This window comes from Oreochromis aureus, linkage group 1 (genome assembly GCF_013358895.1).
Source record: "Oreochromis aureus strain Israel breed Guangdong linkage group 1, ZZ_aureus, whole genome shotgun sequence".
Classification (NCBI taxonomy): Eukaryota; Metazoa; Chordata; class Actinopteri; order Cichliformes; family Cichlidae; genus Oreochromis; species Oreochromis aureus.
This window is the reverse complement of record NC_052942.1, coordinates 2,817,652-2,842,737: the sequence shown is the minus strand read 5'-3', so window position 1 is coordinate 2,842,737 and position 25,086 is coordinate 2,817,652. Positions and strand designations below refer to the sequence as shown.

General features: G+C 39.5%; 1 protein-coding gene across 1 annotated transcript in view; it reads right to left on the bottom strand.

Annotated features, from left to right (window-relative positions):
• shank2b (SH3 and multiple ankyrin repeat domains 2b) overlaps positions 1-25,086 on the bottom strand; it is a 327,738-nt gene that overhangs the window by 212,770 nt on the left and 89,882 nt on the right. Inside the window, exon 2 of the mRNA XM_039619730.1 lies at positions 4,296-4,523. Coding sequence (XP_039475664.1) covers positions 4,296-4,499 — 204 coding nt within the window. The 5' untranslated portion in view covers positions 4,500-4,523. The remainder of the gene's footprint in view (positions 1-4,295; positions 4,524-25,086) is intronic.

Sequence of the window (25,086 nt, the reverse complement as noted above, 5' to 3'; positions counted from 1 at the left end):
GTTGAAGCAGATGTATGATGGAGTCTTCAACTCCACTTCACAAACTGCAGGCGGTCCTGATATGTTCTTGTTTGCTTACTCAGGTGGGCCAACAGGAGAATAACTTGGTGACCTTTTTCCTTAAACAATCACACAAACTTAGAATTGGGACTAACTGGATGGTCAGTCAGGTCCAGTAGTTAAGTTAAACTGAGTTGATCATTTGCTGTGAGTCTTTCATGCACATATGACTGTTTGGACAGTCATAGCGACAACATTAGATGACAAATTTTACACTTTGAGGTTTTGGTCCTACTGGATTACAACTTCCAAGAACTTGGAATCTTATTGGATCATATCCACACAGAGATAGGCACGTCGTGGCCAAGGCATGCCCATTCTGTCCAACCTGTCTCCTCTCTCAGATCAGAACAAAATCAGCATAATCTCAGAGTAGGTTAATGAGAAAAATCCACCGATTTGATTGTGTGATTATTATGATTTGATGTGGCTTTTGCTTTGTTCCTGCTGAACTGCTTTTAAAAACATGCCCTGCATTCAAAAAGCATAAAACCTGCATATTATTATAACATCTCTCGAAGGGCTCTTACAGGTCATGCTAACCTTAAAATTAACAGTTAACTTAGTTTTCAAGGCCACTAAATGTAACCCAGTTATTTACCAAGCGCACAGATTTAGAGGAGAGCCGTTGATAACCGGTGTGACGGTGCACCAGGGCCACCCTGGCAAACATGCCTTCAAAGGGACCAGGTTCGTCTCCCATAGGGACTCAGTATCAGTTAGAGCTGGGCAAGTCTCCTCCCCGACTCCATCTAAGCTCTGTTTGCCTATTGGGTAATACTCATCAGAGATGAGTGGGGGGTTTTTTTAATAGAGAACCTGTTCCAGACCTCCCTGTGTTGGGGTGCCTGATCCACAGTAGACATTCACACGCTGGTAGTACTGGGCAAACGCCCACTACCAGCTTAAATTAGTTTCTGTTAACCTATGAGGCTAATATCCACAGGATCAGAGACTTGGACCTTCTGAATGGAGAGCGGGTCCTGACCTCTGTACCAAGGTAACTGGTATCTAAACAATGCCTTTCACCTACAAAGTTGTCAACCAAGCACATATCCTGACTTCCCAATGGCCGGACAGGCACAGAAAACACCACAGAAACTGTCCAGAGATTGAGAGGGGTAGACCCAGGCACAGACAATGATACAGGAGAGAATGTTTCAAACTGAAAACGAGCCTTTATTTATGGCTGAAAAGAAACACTGTAAGAAACCTAAACTGGAGACCGCTAAACATAAACCTGGAAACTTAGAACTAACAACCTAGAACCTGGAAACATAGCTGGAGACAAACTTGGGCAGAGAAACACCGGGGACGATACGCAGAATTACACGCAGACGCTCCGGCGAAGAACAGAGGTAACCACACACTAAATATACACAGGAGAGCAAAACAGAATACATGACCTGGGACACCTTCAAAGTAAAACAGGAAATACAACTGGCTCAAGGACACGGAGGACATGGAGTACAGGGACCAAAACCTAAGAACTAGAGAAACAAAACAGAAACCATCACAATAGCAGTGAAACCCCAGATAACAACAAAGATCAATAATAATACAGAAACCAAAACATTGGGTCACTGACGCTGGACCGTGACAGTTATTGGCTTGCGAGTTGTGAGAATTTTCTGTGTCATGAAAGTAACTCTCTTTTGACCTGGCTAAATCACCATGGTAACCTGGTTGACCAGACCCATCTGAAATTTGGTCAGGGAAGCCTTAAAGAGTTGGTACTACTTTGGTGAGTAAACTCAGTTTTTTTCAAATGGCCTTAGTGTTTCGCTACGAAGTACAAAAAATACTGTAACTTAGACACGCATTTCTAATCTGCCCCAAACTTCACATTTGATGAAAGTCCCAACAAATAAGCAACGACAGCCAGAGCAGCACCTAGTGGGAATAGGAAATGTTGTTTGCTTTGAGTGTTCTTCCTCACAGGCTGACTACATCCACTTAGAAAGAGGTCTGTATAAACTTCCAGCCTTGATGATGCCTTTGTGTAAAAATGATGGCTTTTCATTTAATGGCAGGCTCTAGTGGCATGGCATGAAAAAGGAAGTTGTAATTGAGGAGTTAGGAAATTTTTAAAAATCATAACATTATTCAGTAAAAAGGACTAGATGTTACAGTCCATGATAATGCATTGCTTTAGATGGAGAGACTCTTGAGGGATGGCTGTTATGAGGAAAATCAGTTTAAAGGTTTATAGGTCTTATTAGTGGGTGTGGGAAGCTGGCTCCATACCACCCCCTACAAAATTTCCGTGAAGCAGGCCCTGTGGTAGGTTTGTCTGTGTTTGAGGCTGAAACAGACAAAAACATTATGAGACATTTTAAATTTAACATTGACTGACAGACATTTTATTGTCAGTCAGTGTACAAGGAATGGAACATTTTTGGAGTTGGCTCAACAAAGGATGAAAATATGTAATAAGTTATGTTGCATCCAGCTCTCATCCCGCACAGCTGGTCACACACTCAGTGTTCAACACTGACATAAACTTAACATGTGTTCTTGTGCAATGTCTAGCAGGCACAGGAAATGTGCCTTGTTTATGAAACAGACAAATTAGAATTATCTGAAAGACTGCAACAAATGTCTCGAATGAGTCGAGCCCGACATCCGGCACACGTACACAGCAGCAGGCGCGATGCGACGGTCCTATCACTGCTGCTCGCAGCTTTAATATGGAATATGAAATAAGGGCCTAAAAATAAGATTAATTAGGCATCATTTACTTTCAGCTATTCATCTACCTGCCATTCATTTACATATTAATAGGAAATGGAAGGACAATCTAACATTCATTTACTTTCTCCTTTGGGCTCCCACATCTGGGTTCATCATCTTCTATTATAAACTGCACAGCAATATTACATTGTGTAATCAGTATTTGAGTTCTAAGGGCAAACTGTGTCATTAAATGTTGTAGTGTGACTCTCACCAAACATTTAATGGCAATATACCATCATGCACCTAATCCAGTAAATGCCTCTTTTCTTCACTAATTTTCCAAATAGCCCCCCCACCTCATGACCCACCTTCACTTTTGATACACACTCTTACACATATGCAGCTATATATAACAACCTGCTACATGTCTCTCATTCAACATTCACAGACCAACTAATATCATATTATGATTCTTGATGGCCAGAGCTCGTTTAAGTCCCTGGCTTTACATAAAACTGTAAATGAGTGAAAGATTACTACAAGCCTACTTTAAACAGCAGGAAGCCTCTAAGGCTGAGATTACACTCCTTTGCTTCCTCTGAAAACATCCATTTGCTTAAAAGTTAATCTCACACAAATGGAAGAGATAAGGATGTGTTATAATATCATGCTAGAGTAGTCTTATAATGAGTATAAAATAAGATAAAACAACAAACCGATGGAATCTGCTCACAGGTGTATGTGTTTTTCAACTTTTGGCAAAAGTCTTTACACATTTCCTGCTAATTTCTTTTCTCTCTCCAGGTATATACAACAGATGATATATACCAGGAGAGCTAATAGGGACACTTCTTTACATATGAAAGGACCCTTAAAGAATATTCACCGTCTCAGAAATGCCAGTGATTTCGTTGTTGGAGTTGGAGTGAGCAGAGTGCAGTGAAGCACATTTGGATCACTGTAAAACCTTTAACATCTGGAAATGCACCTGTTTCTTTCTGCTTGCATTATCAATTTTTATAAAGATTCCTATCTGTTTAATGCATGGTGACACTGTTTGTAACCCACGACTGAAATGCCACCGACTGTACCTTTCCTGCAGGTCTCACACATTAACGGCATCAGTGCGTTTGAGTTTACTGCAAGCCAGCTTTCAATAAAAGCTTTTAGATCACAAATGAGGTTAGAAGGTGTTAGAATACACAGCATTCGTTTTCCAGTACATATCAAGTCGCAAGTTTATGTTCATCAATCACGTTAATACTTCACACAGTCACAAACATGATCAATTCGAAACATTCATCGTGTTACTGGCATCCCATCTAGGGTCAAGGTCAAGGTTGTTCCCCTTACTGATGACGTCTCATACATTAATTTTAACATTAAAATTGTTCTGTTAAACGCTTTGACCTCTGGCGTCCCAAAAAGATGAAAATTTTAACAAAAAAAGGGGTGGATGTTTACCTAACCCTACCCTAGATGCGGGTGAGCTGATGGATGCTACAAGGTTAACATCAGCACTCTCAACACCTCTGTTCTCATCCTTCACAGATACTCACTGTCTGCTGCAAGTCAGGGATCAAGACACGGATAACCAGTGAGTTCGTGTGAATGTCGTCCATGCGGTTCTGCGATGGCTCTGCAGTGGCCCTTATGGTCTCATAGATGGTTTCTTCACGGGAGCTCTCGGAGGCACAATCATCAGAGTAGTCGGAAAAGCTCTGGGCCATCTCATCCTCACTGGAGGTGGAGCTTTGGGGCATAGTCAGCAGGCCCGGGGGATTCAGCTGGGACAGAGAAGCAAACAGGAAATAATATCAGGCTCTTGCAAATAGCTGATTAATAAAACTAGATATTCAAATTGAATAATCTCCCTCTGTTCCCATCAGACACCTTCTGTTATTTCAGACAGCCGTCAAAGACCATGCATGCTACTTTGTCTCATCCATCCTGTGCTAACATCTGGTTGCTATTTTTGCTAGTTTATTCTCATCCATCCTGTGCTAACAGCTTGTACAGTGGGCTTCAGTAAACTCCCAGAGGTACTGATATCACCTAATATATCCAAAAAAATGGTCTGGCTCATTAGTGCTTACTGTATATCACTAAATGAACTTCACGAGGGTGAAATATGCACCTAAGAGTTCATCTATTCCCTATGGCCGAATGATCCACTGTCAACATGATTCATGGTCTTATCAGTCAATGCCTCCAGCTGTGTTCTTGTAAGTGACCTGGGCAGAATGAAGATACTGAAATAACCCGAATGTCTAATTAATTATATTTTCAACTTAGAATTTTCTCAGAAGTCAGTGTGTGGGGATTTGGAGGTTAAATGTTTTATATTAATTAAATACTAACGAGTAATATCCCCATATGTCATTGACCTTACCCTGACAAAAAAGATGGCTCTCTTCTTATAACAAGTAACATAACATGCTAGTTTTGTAATTAGGTTAATCAGTTTTTTTTTTTTAAAGTAACTCATTAAAACAGTGACCAACACTCACACTGAACTATTCTCACTGTTAACATTAGATAACAGTTAGAGGTCTATCATAAGTACTAAACACAGACAGAGATTAAATGGCTTTTAGGTAAAACCTTCCCAATGCATAACTTCTTCTTCATTTCATTCATTAAATATTATGTTTCATTTTTTAAAATCTAATCTATGACTTTTTCTTTAACTAAAGAAAACACTTCAACTTGGAAATATAAGCAAAAACCCTGTAAGTCAAAATCTCAAGGTTATAGTTCAACATGGGAAGTGATCATGCTAACATGTGTGTATTTCACTCTACTTCTTTTCCGAGTGCCAGCAAGATGCAATATTTAACAAGATGACTTTTCAAACATCTGTCTGTTTAACTGCGTCTGCTGCAAAAACAAAAACCAAACAGAAAAGAAAAAACCCAAACCTGGACTCTGCCACAGGTTCATAACTCTAGGAACAGCAAGTAGGCCTGCAGAGCGAGAGCGAAGTGCTCTAATAGGGTGATATGGTACTACAAGGTCATTAAGATAAGCTGGGGCCTGATTATTTAAGACCTTGTATGTGAGGAGCAGGATTTTGAATTCTGATTTAACAGGAAGCCAATGAAGGGAAGCCAAAACAGGAGAAATCTGCTCTCTTTCTAGTCCCTGTCAGTACTCTTGCTGCAGCATTTTGGATTAGCTGAAGACTTTTCAGCGAGTTTCTGCTGCGGACTTTATTCTGTAAAGTGTATAATTTCCTCCCATGCTTTTCCAATCAGCATGTGGCCAATTACAAATGCACTCGAAGTGTCACGTAACATGTGTCATGTTTGAGCATTCAAGTGATACGAAGTACTGTGTGAATAAAAATGTACTACAATAAAGACACAAAAGACAAGTCACAACAGACGTTTAGAGGATTTTTGATCATTAGATTATATGTGACACGGCTTTAGTTTCACGGGAACCAATCCATGCTGCACTTGTTGCTGACAGTTTATATACAGTGTTGTGTTTGCCCCCTTTATGATTTCTTAGACTTTTCCATACTTTTAAATCAAACTTAAATATTTCAGGTCATCAAACAATTTTATTATTAAAGAACGATAACCTGAATAACCACAAACTGCATTTTTTAAAGGGACAAATGTCAAACCTACCTGTCCTTATGTGAAAAAGTAATTCCCTCCTTATTTATCACATTTTTATTTCATTTCACTTTTTGGAAACCTGAGTTCCAGTAGCCACATCCAGGCCTGACTGCTGGCAGACCTGCTGAATAAAGAAATCACCTGAAAACGTGCCAGAGTGAAGTAGGCTAAAAAATGTCAGAAAGCAACACAAACACAATCTAAAGAAACTACTGAGAAGCAAACGTTTGACTTTTACCAATTTGGAAAGGGTTGCAAAACCATTTTAAGGACTCACTGTACCGAGATGTCAAGTTTTCAGCTATCTGCTCTTTGGAAATCACCTTTTTGTTGCAAAAATACTCTTTTGTGTCTGTCAGACTGAGCTATCGTTGGTGTTAGCTTCTGTTATATGTCGACAAAGCACTGATTCATTTCTAGAGGTGCCATTTTAAGCTTGAATGATTCATAGGTCAGTTTGAAGTGGTTCAAATTTTTTTTTTAAATTGCTCTAAAAATTAGAAGAAAAATTAGTACAAGGAGTGGACTGAGAAAACGGTGAAAGAGCTTCCAATGCCAATCAAAAAACTTGAAATGACCTTCAGAAAACCTGGAGAAGTTTTTCTCAAGACCACTTTCAAAAATGAGAAGACCGACAACCTGAAAATGGAGGAAATGTCAAACTCTTGTTACAACTCATTCATTTTGTGGGCAAAAGAGGTGCAATGATCACACCAAAAGCAAAAAGTGCAAACTTGAAAGAGGTGAAGAAGATCTTAAGGGAAACAACAACACCCTTCAGACCCTTAAAGATTGCTAAAACCTCTGTTTACTTATTCACAGGACGAACGACACTGAATCGATTAAAACAAGATTTGGAGTCCAGATTTTACAGAAGAATGTCAATTTAGCAGTCCGTTACCTGAAACCTGGGGTAGGCTGGCTGATCCAACAAGACTATCACCTCATAAGTAAATCAAAACACAAAGAAAAGTCCCAGCTGTTGGAGTGGTTACTCAGTGTTCAATTATGATAGGAAAAGCAACACTGGCTGAAACTGAGAAATAAAAGAAAGAATATCTACGGAGCTTCTGATTTTAACCAAACCTGTGCAACTGCACATGAGCTTCCCATGCATGCCAACAAGTTAATTATTAATCATAACAGGCCACAGGCACACACACAACCACACAAACAGTACGATTATCGGAGGAAATACATTAATGAGACACAGTCCTCTCATGCAGGGTTTAACTTCCAATGCCCAGTCTCCAACATGAATCCTAATTCTGTGCTTTTAAAAAAGGCAATCGAGGACACAAATAATCTCTTGATAATTATCAACTGATTTCCATGATAATTAATTCATATTTAATTCTTTTTCAACAACAACACCAACAGATCAGACATGCTGGAAAGCATGTTGTCTGAAACATCTTCATGGCGATCATTATGTCATGGCTGAAGCTTAACTGCATGTTAAAAAACTAAACCTGACACTAAACACAAGTTATATTTAGATTTATGTGACTCAAGCCAAGCCAGTCTGTTCCACTTACCATCAGTGTTGGGGAGTAACGGAATACATGTACCGCCGTTACGTATCTAAAATACAAAATATGAGTAACTGTATTCCGTTACAGTTACTGTTTAAAAAGGTGGTATTCAGATTACAGTTACTTTGTTGAAATAAATGGATTACACGGCGGTCTTTTCCTGTTCCATATGTTAGGCTGTCCCCTCTCTATCTTTGGTAATTCCACGCCGGTGGAAACCCAAACAAACACACATTAAGAGGCTCTAATGCCTGTGTCTCAGTCTCGTGGCCCATGCCACCTCTACTTGCGGCCCGCATGATGACGTGAAGACATATTTTTTAAAATTATTATTCAAAAAATGATTTAGGACTGCTTTTCTATACGAGATCGCTGCAAAAAGTGCAGCCTTACCTAATGTCCACCTACTGTTACTCATTTTATATTAAGATTTAAAAATCTAGTCGGTATGGCAACTAACCTTCAGTAACAGTAATAAATCACACAGCAATAGTAAAAAGCATGATAACATATTAAGTAATCCAAAGTATTCAGAATACATTACTCTCATTGAGTAATGTAACGGAATACGTTACAAAATACATTTTGGGGCATGTAATCTGTAATCTGTAGTGGAATACATTTTAAAAGTAACCTTCCCAACACTGCTTACCATCAGGCTAACATCATTCCAGATTACTTTGGTGCAGTGACTGAATAATAGGCATACAGAGGTGCATTATTCCACCGAACGTAGTGTTTGATGCAGTCCCAAAGTTTGGCCCAACTTTGGGAATGATTGACAGTTTTCAGGAGATTACATCATTCCAGCGACTTCGACAGATAAACCTCATTAACTTGATTCTGAAAAATGCACACAGCCACATCTATCAGGTTTCTATTGTACAACCCAATCACATGGAAGAACTTCTGTGGGGACTAAAATTCACTTGCTCGCTTTAAATGTCTTCTCTTCCTCTGGCTGCTCTTTTGAAAGTGAATGTGTGCATGAATGAAAGTGTGTGTGACCTGAGGTGGAGGGAAGGAGAGGGAGCATTTCCTTTTTATTTTATTTATTTACAGAAGCACACACATACACACACACACACACACACACACACACACACACACACACACACACACACACACACACACACACACACACACACACACACACACAGAGAAGAGGTTATTTTGAGGACTGTGCATAATAGTTTCAGCAGTTCCATTTTCTGTATGGTATTTTAGACGACACAAGAACATATTGTGAAGAAAGTTAAATGAGCCAAAGATACTGTAACTAAGGATACAGTATAGTGACCAACAGGAAGTGTTCCTGAGACATTACAAGGCGATGTCCTTTACTAAGAATGTTCTGTTAATGTGTTAATGCGCAGTGTAACGTCACCAAATGTTCTGCAAACCCAGTGCAGAAAATCCTGAATGTCTCCTGAAACAACATACAATTTAAGAAACTCTACATTACATTGTCTGTTCTCAAAATATTACATTTCTTGCTGAGTATAACAATTGTCACAAAGCCTTTTCTAGTCATCTCTGAACATGGTTTCTATCACAAAGACTTTCTTGGAGTTTTTAAGTACCTGAGAGAACATGCAGAGTTCGATAATGAACACATTAATTTGCTTTGATTTGCATGACTCGAATATTCATCTGAAAAAGCAAGAAAAACAGGGCGAGAGGAAGCCCAAAGAGCAATATTCTCTGCGGCTGAAATGTCTGTGACACAAATAGATTAGGGGTATGCTGATCACCTGTGAAACTAAAACATGGAGTTAGTGCTCGGAGCCATTAGAGCAGAAGAAATGCATTAAATACACTTTCTGCAAACAGTTTTAATTGCTCTTTGAATTAAATTTAGCAGAGGCTTTCTTTCACTGTCAATCAAGGGCACTCATTCCTTTATTTTAGTGTCTGCAGTATTGGAAGGGAAGGGGGAGCTTAGGATGTCTTCATTGTTATCTCTGCGGTTGACCAGTAGGCCATGAAAAGGTGACAGGGAAGGTGTCAGTCATGATGGCGGATGGTTGCACTCATCAGCTGGGTGACTTTCCTTTGCTGTGAGAGAAAGACTGGCATCCTACCAGCTCAGACAAATATTAAACACACACTGAAAACCAACCATCTGAGTTTCACCTACTCTACATACTTTAAATTACTGTAAAAACAATCAACTGCTGCTGTGATGATCCCAGTGCTACTTAGACTAACCACACACTGTAAATAAGCCAGTAGAGAACGTTTGCCTGTGCAACTGACACAGAGGCCAAACATGAAACAAGAATACAGTATTTCTCAGTGACAGACTGAGCTTTAGGAAACTCATTTACACTCCATTAGCTTGAAGTCATCTGCTTGTGCTGGAAGCCTTTTTCCTATTTGAATCTTCTACCTAACTGTACATGACAGACAGCTGGATTCAAACAGACTTTGTCTATTACAGTCTCAAATATAGAGATTTGTAGCTGCTTTCCTTTGGTAACAGTGATAACCATGAAGTTTGAGTTGCAAACATTTTAAAATGACAGAAACTAACCTTTATAATCATGTCACGGTTTGCACTGGCAGACCACGTGGAGGGGGGAAGAAGACACAAATGTAGACACTTGGAGCAAACTATAATTTAACAAAAGGCAAGCTGTTTATTTGTGGCTGGGAAAAGGTACAAAACAAAAGGCAGATGCACACTGAGGTGAAACTAACCAGAACTAAACTGGGAAAAACTGAATGCTAAATCCTCCCTTAGTTATGCTGCAATAGACGTAGGCTGCCGGGGATTCCCATGATGCATTGAGTATTTCTTCTTCAGTCACCTTTCTCACTCACTATGTGTTAATAGACCTCTCTGCATTGAATCATACTTGTTATTAATCTCTGTCTCTCTTCCACAGCATGTCTTTATCCTGTTTTCCTTCTCTCACCCCAACCGGTCGCAGCAGATGGCCCCGCCCCTCCCTGAGCCTGGTTCTGCCGGAGGTTTCTTCCTGTTAAAAGGGAGTTTTTCCTTCCCACTGCTGGATAAACTGATGAGATGACTATGTCAGCAGTACTTACAGGCTGCATGGTTAAAAACAAACAAAAAAACAACCCCAAAACATGTTTCAAAAGACCACGATAATCCTTAGACATCTACAAATAAAACACTTTTGGGTTGTTTTTTTTTTTTTTTGCTTTTATCTGCTCCCATTATGAGAGGGTCCCTTTATACTGGCTTTCGATTATCTGGGCTTCCGACCAGTCACATTGTGACTGTGCAGCCAGTCTACAGCAGTCCACATGACATTGAAATGCTGCTGTAGTAAATGAAAGAAATGAAAACATTTTTCAGCAAGGCTCTTCAGCTGTAAATTTGAAAACAGGAACATTTCTGTTATCTGATAGTCTATCTACTACTCAATTACTGCGGTGTAGTATGAATGGCCACGAGGGAGGTCTTTATTAGCAGAAAAAGCTTTAAAATATCTATGCCCTCCTTCACATTTTCCAAACCCATTAGAGTCAATCCCGGGCCAATTCTGGGCCCCGGGCCTAGTGTTAGACACTCGTGGGCTACAGTGAAATCATTTGGAGGACTACGTCTGTGCAGTCCTACAAAATCCTAACTGTGCATTGCTGGAAGTAGATGACAGATGTGTCTGATGAATGCTGATTGGTTGACAAGTGGGCCAGAATAGGAAAGGGAGCAACAGCGGAGTTCAATGGCAATGTGAGAATCGTGAAATAAACATCAGTCATCAAAAAAATACAGCATGAAAAGTGCAGAGAGTAGCTGAAGACATAAGACGACAATATAAGCCAGAAGCACTGCTATGGCAAGAAAGCAGGAAAAATTCTGACTAAATAAGAAGCTGAAACAAAAGTATCTAAGTGAGCAAGATGGCTTTGAATTAATTAGTTCATTAATTAATGAAAAAAGTGAGGCTGAATTATTTCCAGCTAAAAAAGCTTGAGGCTCATAATTTTGTTTCCACTGAGATACTCACTAGTAAAGTAAAAGTAGTTGTAAAAACAAGGTTAGTATTAGTATTCAGTTTAAATATGTGCATTTAAATTTTGTAAGACAGCCAGGCTTTGTTTGTTGGGGGTGGCTGTAGCTCAGGCGGTAGCACACGTCATCTGGTAATCTGAAGGCTGGTGGTTTAATCCCTGGCTCCTCTAGTCTGCATGCCGAATGTCCTTGGGCAGGATACTAACCCCAAGTTGTTCTGTATCCATTGGAGTATGAATGTGTGTGAATGTTAGGTTGAAAGCACCTAAACATAGAAAAAACAAGTGCTTGTATGAATGGGTGAGTGAGACATGTCACAGTCACACTGGGCCTCTTTCACAAGCAAATTTAGAAGTCCCTGCAAATCCCATTTTTCCTTGCTTTTCCAGCTCGACAGTGAAGCATTACTCCAAGCTTTGACATCCAACTTCAGAGTCAAATGGAACGCATTATTACAATGATTGTGATTCACCAACATACGTATGGTGATAGGAACAAAAGAAGGCGTTGCACAAGTTTCATGACTTCAGTAGTAATTTTGCAGACACACCTGTTTATTGTGCAAGAATGTTTCCACACACATACTGTATTAAAGAACGAGGCCCATTGTGTCCCTTCCTTGAGTCAAGGCTCGACTTTCCTTGTGACATTTGGTCGTGGTATTCTTTTTATTATCAAGATAATACATCTCATTTGTGTCTGAGATTTCTCAAAGACCAAATACAGCAGTGATAAATATCACTATCAATATGAATTAAAAAGGAGGTCACTCTTTTAAAGACTGACATTTTGCAGCAACAATCAGCAGTCACGCTGGTGGGACTCTGTCAAAGAGGAAGCACAGAGAGCAACTTACCTATTATTTATGCCTATTTATTAAAAGATGGACACAACTTTGTATAACCACCAATTCAATATTTTTTTAACATAAAAATAATCATTACTAACGCCAAAAGCCAACAGCACAGTCAAAGCTCATATTCTTGCATTATCTCCACTTGCTGCTCCATCCACAGAAGGTTGTGTTGTCATGTTGTTTAAAGGTTACCTCTGGAAAGGGGTTAAAGCAGCAAAGGGTCAACTCCAAATATCTGGAAACACCCTTTTGAAAAGGCATTTATAGGACACTGGATAACACTGTAAAAACTGTTTACTAGGAAATGCTGGAAATGTTAAGGCTGGAATGCCAGCGAGTTATTGGGATGTTTATTGTACTCTTTAAACAGATTTAAAGGTGATCCATGTCTTGCAAAGAACATGTTTTGTTTAACTGTAATTGAAAGGAAGCAGAGCCTGTCCAATGTGTAGCTTACAGAAATTCATGCTTTTTTCTCTGAAATGTTAAGTTGTAACAAATAGAAAAACCACACGTCTTGACTAAGCATGGAATCTTTAGAATTCACAAATGCTCAGAATAATCTGTGTGCAGTGATTATTTGCTTCAGTTAAAATGCCAATTCAATTTACTGTTCACTTTGTGGATCAGCTGTAGGAGGGAGAGGCGGGGCAGAATGGCTCAAGGTGCTGTGTTCAGTTCAATTCCAGTTTATTTATATAGTGAAAATTCAACAACAGTTGCCTCGAGGTAAAGGACCTTTAATATAAGTGTAAAAACCCTAACAATCAGACAGTATCCACTGAGCAAACACTTGGCAACAAACGTGGAAATGAAGGACTCCTTTTTAATAAGAAGAAATTGGCAGAGCTACACCTGGTTCCATAGGAAAGGGACAGATACCCGAATACTTTGGCTCCCATTCTACTTTTATAAACTCTAGGAACTGAAAGTAAGCCTACAGTCTAAGAAGGAAGTGCTCTATTGGGATAATATAGTATTACAAGGTTCTCGATTATTTAAGATTCTTCAAGCCTGATTATTCAAGACCTTGCATGTAAGGAGATGTATTTTAAATTCATTTCTGGATTTAACAGCGATCCAGTGAAGGGGCACCAGCATGGGAGAGAGATCTTTCTAGTCCCTGTCAGTAACTTTAATGATGCTTATGCATAAGTTCAATAAGGAAGATCTATGGTCTCACATCTGTCCGCTCACAGGTGTTGTCGGCTAAATCTAAGCTTCACATCACTTCCACTTTCCCATGCTGTCGAGCTGTTTGTGACATCACTGGTCTAGTCCAATCACCTTCTCCAGGCCAATCAGCATTCATGCCGTGTACTTTAAATCTCACTGTGCATCTGTCATTCTAGACAGACTCCGGGGGATCCCGCTCTAATCCCTATCAGCACTGGGGTTCCGTTCTACCGGGACAGGTCATCAGAGTCTAACCCAATACCTCTATGTAAATTCTGTTCATCTTTTTTTTAATGACCTCTCCTTATTGAACTGCAGAATTTATTAACCTCCTAAGACCCGAACTCTTTCATGGCATGCATTTTTTAATTTCTCTTGGCTATTTGGGCTGATTGGGACCTGATGAATGTGAAAACAAAGAATTATCTTTTTACCTGATTTTGCTCTACAAGGGCCTGATATCCACATATAAGGGTATTTGTTTTAAATTTCGATAGAACACTGGCAGTATAATGTCCTCGTAAGTGGATATCAGGCCCATGTAGAGTAAAATTTAGTATTTTGGTCTACACAACCCAAAATGTGATGTCCACATATGTGGATGCCAGGTCCTAGGAGGTTAAGTGGGAGATTTTCAGGGAGCTTTCAAAACAGTAGGATGATAAGGCATTACAATAGCTCAGCGATGAACCAGTTTTATTCGATGGTGAGGAAGAAAAAAAGATCACTCCATCAATCCTCACAGTGTTACTGGAAGCTTGAATTAATGCCATTCAGAGTATCTTAGTAGACACCATATTTCTAAGATTTTTACAACTGGCTACTAAATCAACAGCTGAACATGGAAAAATATGAGCCAGTTGTCTTGTTGCACTGACACATCACACAACTGAGGCCCACCCTAGTCTAAACTGTGTGGTTGGAGACTTCTCTACTTTTATTGTCCTAGTCGATGGTTATCCTACAAGACAGAGCATTCCCAACGCGTAACATACCAACGATTTGTCACGCCCCTACGCGTCACATAGTAACATGAATGGTACCCTGTGTCCTTATGAAACTCTCTGGGTTGTCAGTTGAATCCAATATTAAGCCGCACACTTAGAGCAGAGGCTCCAGCCGTCCATTTCAGCCCTGACAACAACCTCAACCATAACCTTAACCCTATCACATAGTGTTTTTGAAAGTGATTCAGGATCTGAAAGTGAACAGATTTAAGGTACATAATGCTTTGTTAGGTTGATTTTCATGTCACACGTAAAACACATAGATTTATTCCAAATGGCTCTCATGCCACCCAAGGCGTAACATACCGACGATCGGTCACAGCTGTCGGTATGTTACGTGTTGGGATGTTGTGTATGTCAGCATACTTATTATTACTCTCAGCTAACTCCGTCTGCAATGTGAATGGCACTCGTTCAGTACACTGAAATGATCCTGACACATGAATCCATTAATGGATTATTATTTTTATTTTGCAATCACAGTTCATTAAAGTTACAGCCCCAAATTTTGGCAATGACACCGATGCCTAAACTAAATTTTAGTTGCCTTTGAAAGCCTTTGAAACGTATGAAGTGCTTGTGACTGTTTTTCACTGAATCATAGAAACATGTCAAAATAATCTAAATAAAACATACTGCCGGTGCCAGCAGTGCCCCTCAGCCTCCGAGTAAACACCCCTACTTCATTCTCAAGGTATCACAATCACAAGATCTTCAGTAAACGGCAGGGGGACAACAGGGGTAAGAAAAAGCGAAGCAGCAAAGTGTATGAAGCATAACATTTCTGGCCATAGGTGTTTTCCAGTGACCACTGAGGTAAAATTATTATTTGCCTCTCCATCATTTAGTCCCCTCAGCCAGCCAGTTTCCTCCAGAATCACTCACCAACTCTCTGGCATTTTCTCTCCTGACCAGAGGTTGCCATGCCACGTGTTTTAAGAGGGTTGGAAATCATATTTTGAAGTTGAATGCTATAAAATGAAAGACACACCTGACAGGTTTGTTATGACCCCCTACATGTCATCCCTACATTTGAGAGATGTTAAATGGTCTGACTTTTGTACAGCGCATTTCTACTCTCCCAGAGCACATGCCATATTCAGCCATTCTCACACGAGCACTTTCTTCTATGATATTAAGAGCTTAGTAATTAACATTCACACACAATGATATGCCGACGGATGTATCGCAGAGCAATTCAATTCAATTCAATTTTATTTATATAGCGCCAAATCACAACAAAAGTCGCCTCAAGGCGCTTTATATTGTACAGTAGATAGCACAATAATAAATACAGAGAAAAACCCAACAATCATATGACCCCCTATGAGCAAGCACTTTGGCGACAGTGGGAAGGAAAAACTCCCTTTTAACAGGAAGAAACCTCCGGCAGAACCAGGCTCAGGGAGGGGCGGGGCCATCTGCTGCGACCGGTTGGGGTGAAAGAAGAAAAACAGGATAAAGACATGCTGTGGAAGAGAGACAGAGATTAATAACAGATATGATTCGATGCAGAGGGTCTATTAACACATAGTGAGTGAGAAAGGTGACTGGAAGGAAAAACTCAATGCATCATGGGAATCCCGGCAGCCTACGTCTATTGCAGCATAACTAAGGAAGGATTCAGGGTCACCTGGTCCAGCCCTAACTATATGCTTTAGCAAAAGGAAAGTTTGAAGCCTAATCTTGAAAGTAGAGATAGTGTCTGTCTCCCGAATCCAAACTGGAAGCTGGTTCCACAGAAGAGGGGCCTGAAAACTGAAGGCTCTGCCTCCCATTCTACTTTTAAATACTCTAGGAACAGCAAGTAGGCCTGCAGAGCGAGAGCGAAGTGCTCTAATGGGGTGATATGGTACTACAAGGTCATTAAGATAAGATGGGGCCTGATTATTTAAGACCTTGTATGTGAGGAGCAGGATTTTGAATTCAATTCTGGATTTAACAGGAAGCCAATGAAGGAAGCCAAAACAGGAGAAATATGTCTCTCTTTCTAGTCCCTGTCAGGACTCTTGCTGCAGCATTTTGGATCAGCTGAAGGCTTTTCAGTGAGTTTTAGGACATCCTGATAATAAAGAATTACAGTAGTCCAGCCTGGAAGTAATAAATGCATGAACTAGTTTTTCAGCATCACTCTGAGACAGGATATTTCTAATTTTAGAGATGTTGCGCAAATGGAAGAAAGCAGTCTTACATATTTGTTTAATATGTGCATTGAAGGACATGTCCTGGTCAAAAATGACTCAAAGTTCCTCACAGCATTACTGGAGGCCAAGGTAATGCCATCCAGAGTAAGAATCTGCTTAGATACCATATTTCTAAGATTTTCAGGGCTGAGTACAATAACCTCAGTTTTATCTGAATTAAGAAGCAGAAAGTTAGCGGCCATCCAGGTCTTTATGTCTTTAAGACATTCCTGCAGTTTAACTAATTGGTGTGTGTTACCTGGCTTCATGGATAGATAGAGCTGCGTGTCATCTGCATAGCAGTGAAAATTTATGCTATGTCTTCTAATGATGCTGCCTAAGGAAGCATGTATAATGTAAACAGAATTGGTCCTAGCACTGAACCCTGTGGAACACCATAATTGACCTTAGTGTGTGAAGAGGACTCTCCATTTACATGTACAAATTGGAGTCTATTAGATAGATATGATACAAACCACTGCAGTGCAGTACCTGTAATACCTACAGCATGTTCTAATCGCTCTAATAGGATATTATGGTCAACAGTATCGAACGCAGCACTGAGGTCTAGCAGGACAAGCACAGAGATGAGTCCACTGTCAGAGGCCATAAGAAGATCATTTGTAACCTTCACTAAAGCTGTTTCTGTGCTGTGATGAGCTCTGAAACCTGACTGAAACTCTTCAAATAAGCCATTCCTCTGCAGATGATCTGTTAGCTGTTTGACAACTACTCTTTCAAGGATGTTTGATATGAAAGGAAGGTTGGAGATTGGCCTATAATTAGCTAAGACAGCTGGGTCTAGAGATGCTTTTTAAGTAAAGGTTTAACTACAGCCAGCTTGAAGGCCTGTGGTACATAGCCGATTATTAGAGATAGGTTGATCATATTTAAGATCGAAGAATTAATTAATGGCAGGACTTCTTTGAGCAGTTTTGTAGGAATGGGGTCTAAAAGACACGTTGATGGTTTGGAGGAAGTAATTATTGAAGTTAACTCAGAAAGATCAATTGGAGAAAAGAGTCTAACTTAACATCGATGGTACTAAAAGTAGCTGTAGATAATATTACATCTGTGGGATGATTATTGGTAATTTTTCTCTAATGATAAAAATTTTATTTGTGAAGAAGTTCATGAAGTCATTACTAGTTAACGTTAAAGGGATTGTTGGCTCAGTAGAGCTCTGACTTTTTGTCAGCCTGGCTACAGTGCTGAAGAGAAACTTAGGGTTAATATCTTGCCTAAGGATATTTGGCATGCAGACTAGGGGGATCCAGGGATCGAACCAGCACCTGCGATCAGTAGATGATCTGCTCTACCTGCAGCCACCCCAATATATTAAAAAAAAGAGCATGAACACAAGGACATCCCAGGTAAACAGAATATCAGATTTATTGACCAGACAACAGCAGCTAGCATAGTATAAGACTATTCACATTTTTTCTAAAGAGGCTGCTTTGCATTTCTACAATAAGGGTTAGGGTTGGGTTAGAGTGTGCACTCAATTTCAAAAGATTAAAAACTTTAAAGCCTGTTACTAGTTGCACACTGAGGTTTGAAAAATCTCACAGTAATGGTAATACTAATTTAGTTTCAGAAAAATGTCAGCAGTCAGTTATTTTGTACACACTATGTCTTGTCTTGAGCTAACCTTGTTGAGAATAAATTATTTGTTCAATGAAAGTTGACAAACCAGGATTAAACTTCAAGCTATATCACTAATCCTCTTACTAACGCTACTGGTAAAATAACTTTAGATTTACCAGGAATGGCATCAGCTAACAACTAACCCATGCAAAAATATTCTGTCTACTGGATCAGTGTTTGATGTAAGCACACAAAGCTGACAAAATATCACATTTCCATCTACCATTAAGTCCTTGTAAGACAGCGAGCAGGCTGAGAAAATGTTACCCCACGAGAAACTGTACTGTACTGTAATTAAAGTTGATGCCAAATATATTATAAATAATATATTTACTTCCTTTACACTACATGACAGTACCCCAACAAAAGTACAGTTTTATATCTGTTCATGACCACATTATATTGATTTAAATAGAGTCACAACCAGCAAAGGTACAGATCTGACATCATCATAAGATGACACAACGGCAGGAAGAAAGTTGATTAACAAAGAATTATCCCAAAGATATTTTGGGTGTTATTGTTTCTCCAAGAATCCATCAGCATTAATTAGCCTCAGTTGAGTACATCTGCCAGCAGCACATGTCATACGTACAGGTGAAATCAGTGGTTGTTGACACCTAATTAACACCATTATTTATGTAAGTTCTTAAACTGTACAGTTCATTTAATTTAAAATAAAACTTTTATTAACTTTTATTATTATTCAACCTTCAGAACTTGTCAATTACAGCTAATATAAGACAGAGTCTACTATTTAAAATTAAATATGACCAGTTTATACATAAAAGCTTCGTCTAAATATTAGTGGGAAGTTATGTGGCTTAGTGCAATTATCTGTCATGATACTAATGTCACGTTTTGATTTGTAGTTAAGCTTTTCTGTAGCATCAGAAGTTCATCTTTTAACTAAGCACGCCACATTAGCTCTTTATTTGATCACCTATCAATTTTGAAGACTTTTACCATAGTATCAGACCTTTAGTATGATAGAAAGTAGAGGTGGAAATCACCCGATACCCCACAACTATAAATCTTTTAAAAAAATATTTTGGTTAAGTGCTACAATAAAATGTATAGCGATTTCTCAGCTTTTTTTTAGCTGCACATTAAATCCTCAAGCTCACATTTGTCAGTAAGATAAAGTTATCTCTCTTCAGTTATTTATTCACTTTGGCTGCACACCAACACTAGCATTAAAATCTGCCATAAATATTGCCATAAGACAAAATCTTATCAGGAATCTGATCATAATCTTATCAGGAGACCTGTGCAATCATCAGATCCATGACTTTGTAGCTTAGAGGTAGTTTTGTGAAATTAACCATGTGCAGTACTGGACGATTATTCAGTTGAGCCGATTTAATGGTCGCTTACTCAGGTAATGTTATCTGATGATGGTGGTGCATGAGATGTCCCCCAGGTATTTTAATTCACTTAATAAAATATCGATATTTGGTGTCCCTGTTGATACAAGGCCACCATACAAAATACTGCAATACAATGTAGTATTGAATTCACAGTATCTTAGCTGTTCCTAGGACTGTGCAGCATAACATGCAGTGGCCCTGCCTGTCGTCCTGCCAGAAACAGAGTAAAACACAGAAAAAAACATTTTGCAAGCCTTCACTAATTCCAACAGAAATTCCTATAGCATAGTTTAGAGGGTGAGACATTCCTGGTAGCCTAGCAATAGTCAGGTGACAATGCAGCACGTTGTTGTAAACGTATGTCTGAAACGTCTTGATGCATTCTCAATCATCCAGGAAAGTAAATCTCCAAAAGTTGAATCTGTTCATCTGGACGTAGCGTTTTGTGGGAGAAACGTTTCGTCACTCATCCAAGTGACTTCTTCAGACCTCTTCAGACTGAAGAAGTCACTTGGATGAGTGACGAAATGTTTCTCCCACAAAACGCTACGTCCAGATGAACAGATTCAACTTTTGGAGGTATGTCTGAAAGTGACACAAAAGTACCTGATGTGACAACATTTAATTACCAACCCAAAAGTACCCACACCTTAACAAAGTAGTGCGCAGTAAGTTTGGGTCAATCGTTTCACACATAAACTCAACAAAAAGCAGCTCCCACTGCTCACTGATTGACAGTGATGTTCACCACTGTCTTCAGATTGCACTGACATCTTATGAGCCAGCAAAGAAATGTCTGTTCTTCCACTGAGAGTGTCAGAGGAACTGTTTTCTACATATCACATAATGTGACTTCATGCCTAAAAGCAGCTGTTGACTAAAACAAACCTGTGAGCCTCAGTGTTACACTTTAAGATGTGTCTGGATCAGATATTACCAAAGAGCTTTGTCATAATGTGAAATTCAACAATATGCCATTATTATTTTTATCAGTAGTATTTTGAAATGTGATTTTTTTTTTTACTATGTGCTTAAATATGGAACTTTACAGGAGTGCTAGACTTTTTTTCATGTGTTTTTTATGAAAGTAAAATTTCCCAGCACTCATTCTATATTTACATTTTCAAACTTTGGGTCATAAAATATTTTGTACAATTTGGAGATGGTTGAGCAGGACTTGTTCTAAACATTTACTATTTTGAGATGGGATGACCCTATTAATACCTAATACTTTTTTCTTAGTTCAGTTAGTAATTTTTGATACAAGTATATTTAAATAATAACATGGCATTAACATGAAATTAGACTTTTTTATACCTTTGTGTGTAGGTTAGGTCAGTTATGTTAAGTTAAACTTATTTATATTTATAATAAGTTGGCCTCAGTTTAAGTCTGTTTAGTAGCTTTTGTAACATTTTCGATTTTATGGACATTGTCACAATTTCTAATTTTTAACTGAAATAAAAAAAATAATTTTTTTTGGCTTACTGCTTAGTCCTTACTGCTGTTCTCCCATCAATTTCCTGTGAAAGACAAGAAGTTTATCCAATATGCAAACAACCAGAAAAAGCTGCTGGCCCTTCATCTTAACAAAATACTGGCTCCTTCTATACTCATTCAGTTTATTGATCTATTTAACATCAGCTGTGAGATATGCCACTAAGTAGATAAAATATAAAATTTTCTTTATTTTTTTATTTCGTCCATATATTTTTGAATTGTGTTATTCGTATCTACATTCTGACTCACTAGACTAAAAATATGATGAAGCCTCCTGGTGACTATACACAAAATAGGTGGTTGCCAGGTGACTTCACTGGATTTTGTTTTACAATCCTTTGGTAAGCAGCTGGTTCCCAGATATTTAAGGTGATGCCCACTGAACTAATTGGTTGCAAGACAGTTGCACAGGTTGCTTGGTGGGAGCCAAAATGCCTCTAAACAATCATAGTCTCACTTGGACAAAATACAAGCCCTCACGGACAAATTACAGAAGGTTTGCAATTAATATACATCTGACTTCTAAATGCACAAGACTGCCAACACATTGCAATACATTTTATTTGTCTTATTAGTCTGTAGCACACCTCTTTGCATTTCAGTGAAACTCAGCATTGACAGCCTGACCATGGGGGACAAACTGTACACTACAGAATCCTGTGGATGTGGAATATGACAGGTATGCTCCTGTACACCACATCTCACACTCCTGAACTGACAAGGCTTTGGGGCTTGAAGACGACTCTTTGGGCTTTGGGATGCAGACCCAGCTCTCATCATTAGGTTTGGTTATCCCCAGGATTTCACAGAGAAGTTCCTCATGATACAGGTGACAGGAGTGATATCATTGCTATTCATCATCTGGCATCATATGAAGTATACTTCCACTATACTGCAGTTGCACACTGTTAAACACATGACGCTAGTTAGTTGGTCATTTAACTTGCTTGCTGCCACCTGATAATAACTCAAATTTACCCAGCTGATACATACAATTGGTGTCAAGGGCTAACATACAGTTTAAAATGAGGTTTTTTATTTTTAAAGTAAGATTATCACAACAGGGCTGGTAAAAATTTGTACACAAACGCCAGTTTCTTCCCTGAAAACATAAAAGTGACGATGCAAAGTCACTGACAGCCCAGCACTGAGAAGGGAAGAGATGCTGGACAAGGTGTGAAAGAAAGAACATCAGGTCCCACAAATCTGATCACATCTAAACACCGTATGTCTCATTACATAGATACAATACCCTTGGCAATTAGAGTGGTGCCTATAGGCTCATTTTAATAAACAAACGACATGCATAATTAAAATCCTATAATGCAGAAACAGATTACTGTAGTAAAGAGATTTTGTTCACATTTATGTACCACAAAATTTTCTATTAAAATCAAAAATGATGCAAAATTAATATTTTAATACTAATTAAAACTTGAATACAATTTGACAGGAGAGACAATTAAAGATGTGATGGAGAAATGGACGGGATGTGAATATAGAGGGACAGAGATGAAGAGAGGCTAGTGTGACAACTGAAAAGAATAAATGAATGTCAGAATGAGATGTTGAAAACTACAGACTACACGCCTTTGGAACAGGAGTCGTAGGTTCGACTCCCGACCAGGGCGTCTGTATCCAGTAAGGGTCCGTAGGCTATGGGCTGGGGCATGAGCGAGAGACATAAACATGAAGCCATACCGGCTCAGACATCGCCCAGATTAATAAGGTCCGTGTCAGGTGTTGTGGAACCAGGACCCCAGGTGCAGGCCTTGTAAAGATGCCCCTGAGACAATCCAGCAGATAACAGCAGGGTGCAAGATGCTAGCAGGAATGGCATACATGGAATGCAATAACCAAGTTCGACTTCCCTCTGTGCTGCCTTGAGCTTGGCCTCTCATCTCCTGCTCCATGGAGGGTCCAGTTTTACAGCTTCACCACAATCTTTTCAGCTGCTCTCATATTCCTTCAATCCGCCAGTGTTTCTCGGGGCTTGGTATCTAATCTCGGAGGGCAGGGATGATGATATTTCCCCCCTGACATGACATCTTGGCTACTTCTTGCCATTGTATTTGTGTTGTACCTCATCAATCTGCAGTTATGGTAGCAGCTGCTTCTTCTGGGTGTTGGAACACTCAGGTCCCACATCCTCCTCATGTAACCCCTTCTGATGGGATTACTTTCGCAGTAGCATTTCAACAGCTTCCTATTCTCATCATTCCTTGTCCACTTATGTCTTCTTGTTCCAGAAGCCCACCTCTCATCAGTGTGTCCCGGTTCCTCACGCGGACATGACACCGACCGTGTTAATCTGTTAATTGCTGGCACGTGGTGGTTGACAAGGACTTAGAAGACTGCAGTTATAATAGATGTTGTAATGCCAGTGGACAACTATGGAGGACCACAAGAGCCACGCGCATCGAAATAAAAATTTCTGTGCTTTAATAATGAATTGCAGAATAAATTCTGCAATTGTAAATTCATTTTTGAATTCCAATTTAATAAACTGCATTTCAAAATCCTTTTTCCAATTGCACTTTAATAAACTGCATTTTAAAATCCTTTTTTTCAGTTGCAATTTAATAAACTGCAGTTCAAAATCCTTTTTCCACCTGCAATTTAATAAACTGCAGTTCAAAATCCTTTTTCCACTTGCAATTTAATAAACTGCAGTTCAAAATCCATTTCCCTTTCCTGTTCGCTCCGGGATTAGCTGCTGGATTAGCTCCTGGATTAGCTGCTGGATTAGCTCTTCGATTAACAACTTGCTGGAGGCTATTCAAATTAGCCACACCGTGGGATGTAAGGAGCTCTCTGATTGGTTGGTCGGACACAGGCTGTCTGCCAGCCTGGATTTTTCTAGCTCATAGCTTCTCCCTGCTACGGCGTGTGTGCTTGTACAAAAGGCCGTTCAGCGTCGGGATTTACACTCGGCTCGACACGGATATGTGAAGAATGAAGGGAGCCTGCAGCGAAACGGAGAGCCAACCTCTGACTGAGTGCCTGTCTACACAGTCTGACCACCTGTTGAAGGTAAGGTGCTAACGTGGCTAACGCTAGCGTCACCGCCGCGTAGCCCGTTATTTTAAGATCATCTTAGCTAATGAAAGTTTTACGTCGCAGCTGTACGAGCTCGCTACGTGTTTTGTAAACTGCTGTGCTCTTCACAAATAAAGCTGGAAGCAGCTCAGACTGTTAGAACCAGCACTGAGGCCTGTTACATTTATACGGTGTTAGAGCAATGGCTGCAACCTACAGCCTTTAAACTAGCGATTACAATGCTGACAGTAAACTCGTCAGTCCAGATGTTACCACATTACTCTATGGTACTTAGTTAAAACAACTGAGACAGGCTGATTAAAATAACACCTGTCAGTTCTCTCATTCAACATATAAAGACTGGAGATCACACTACTGATTTCAGTTCATTTAATATGTGAGCGCACAGATTCATTCTCA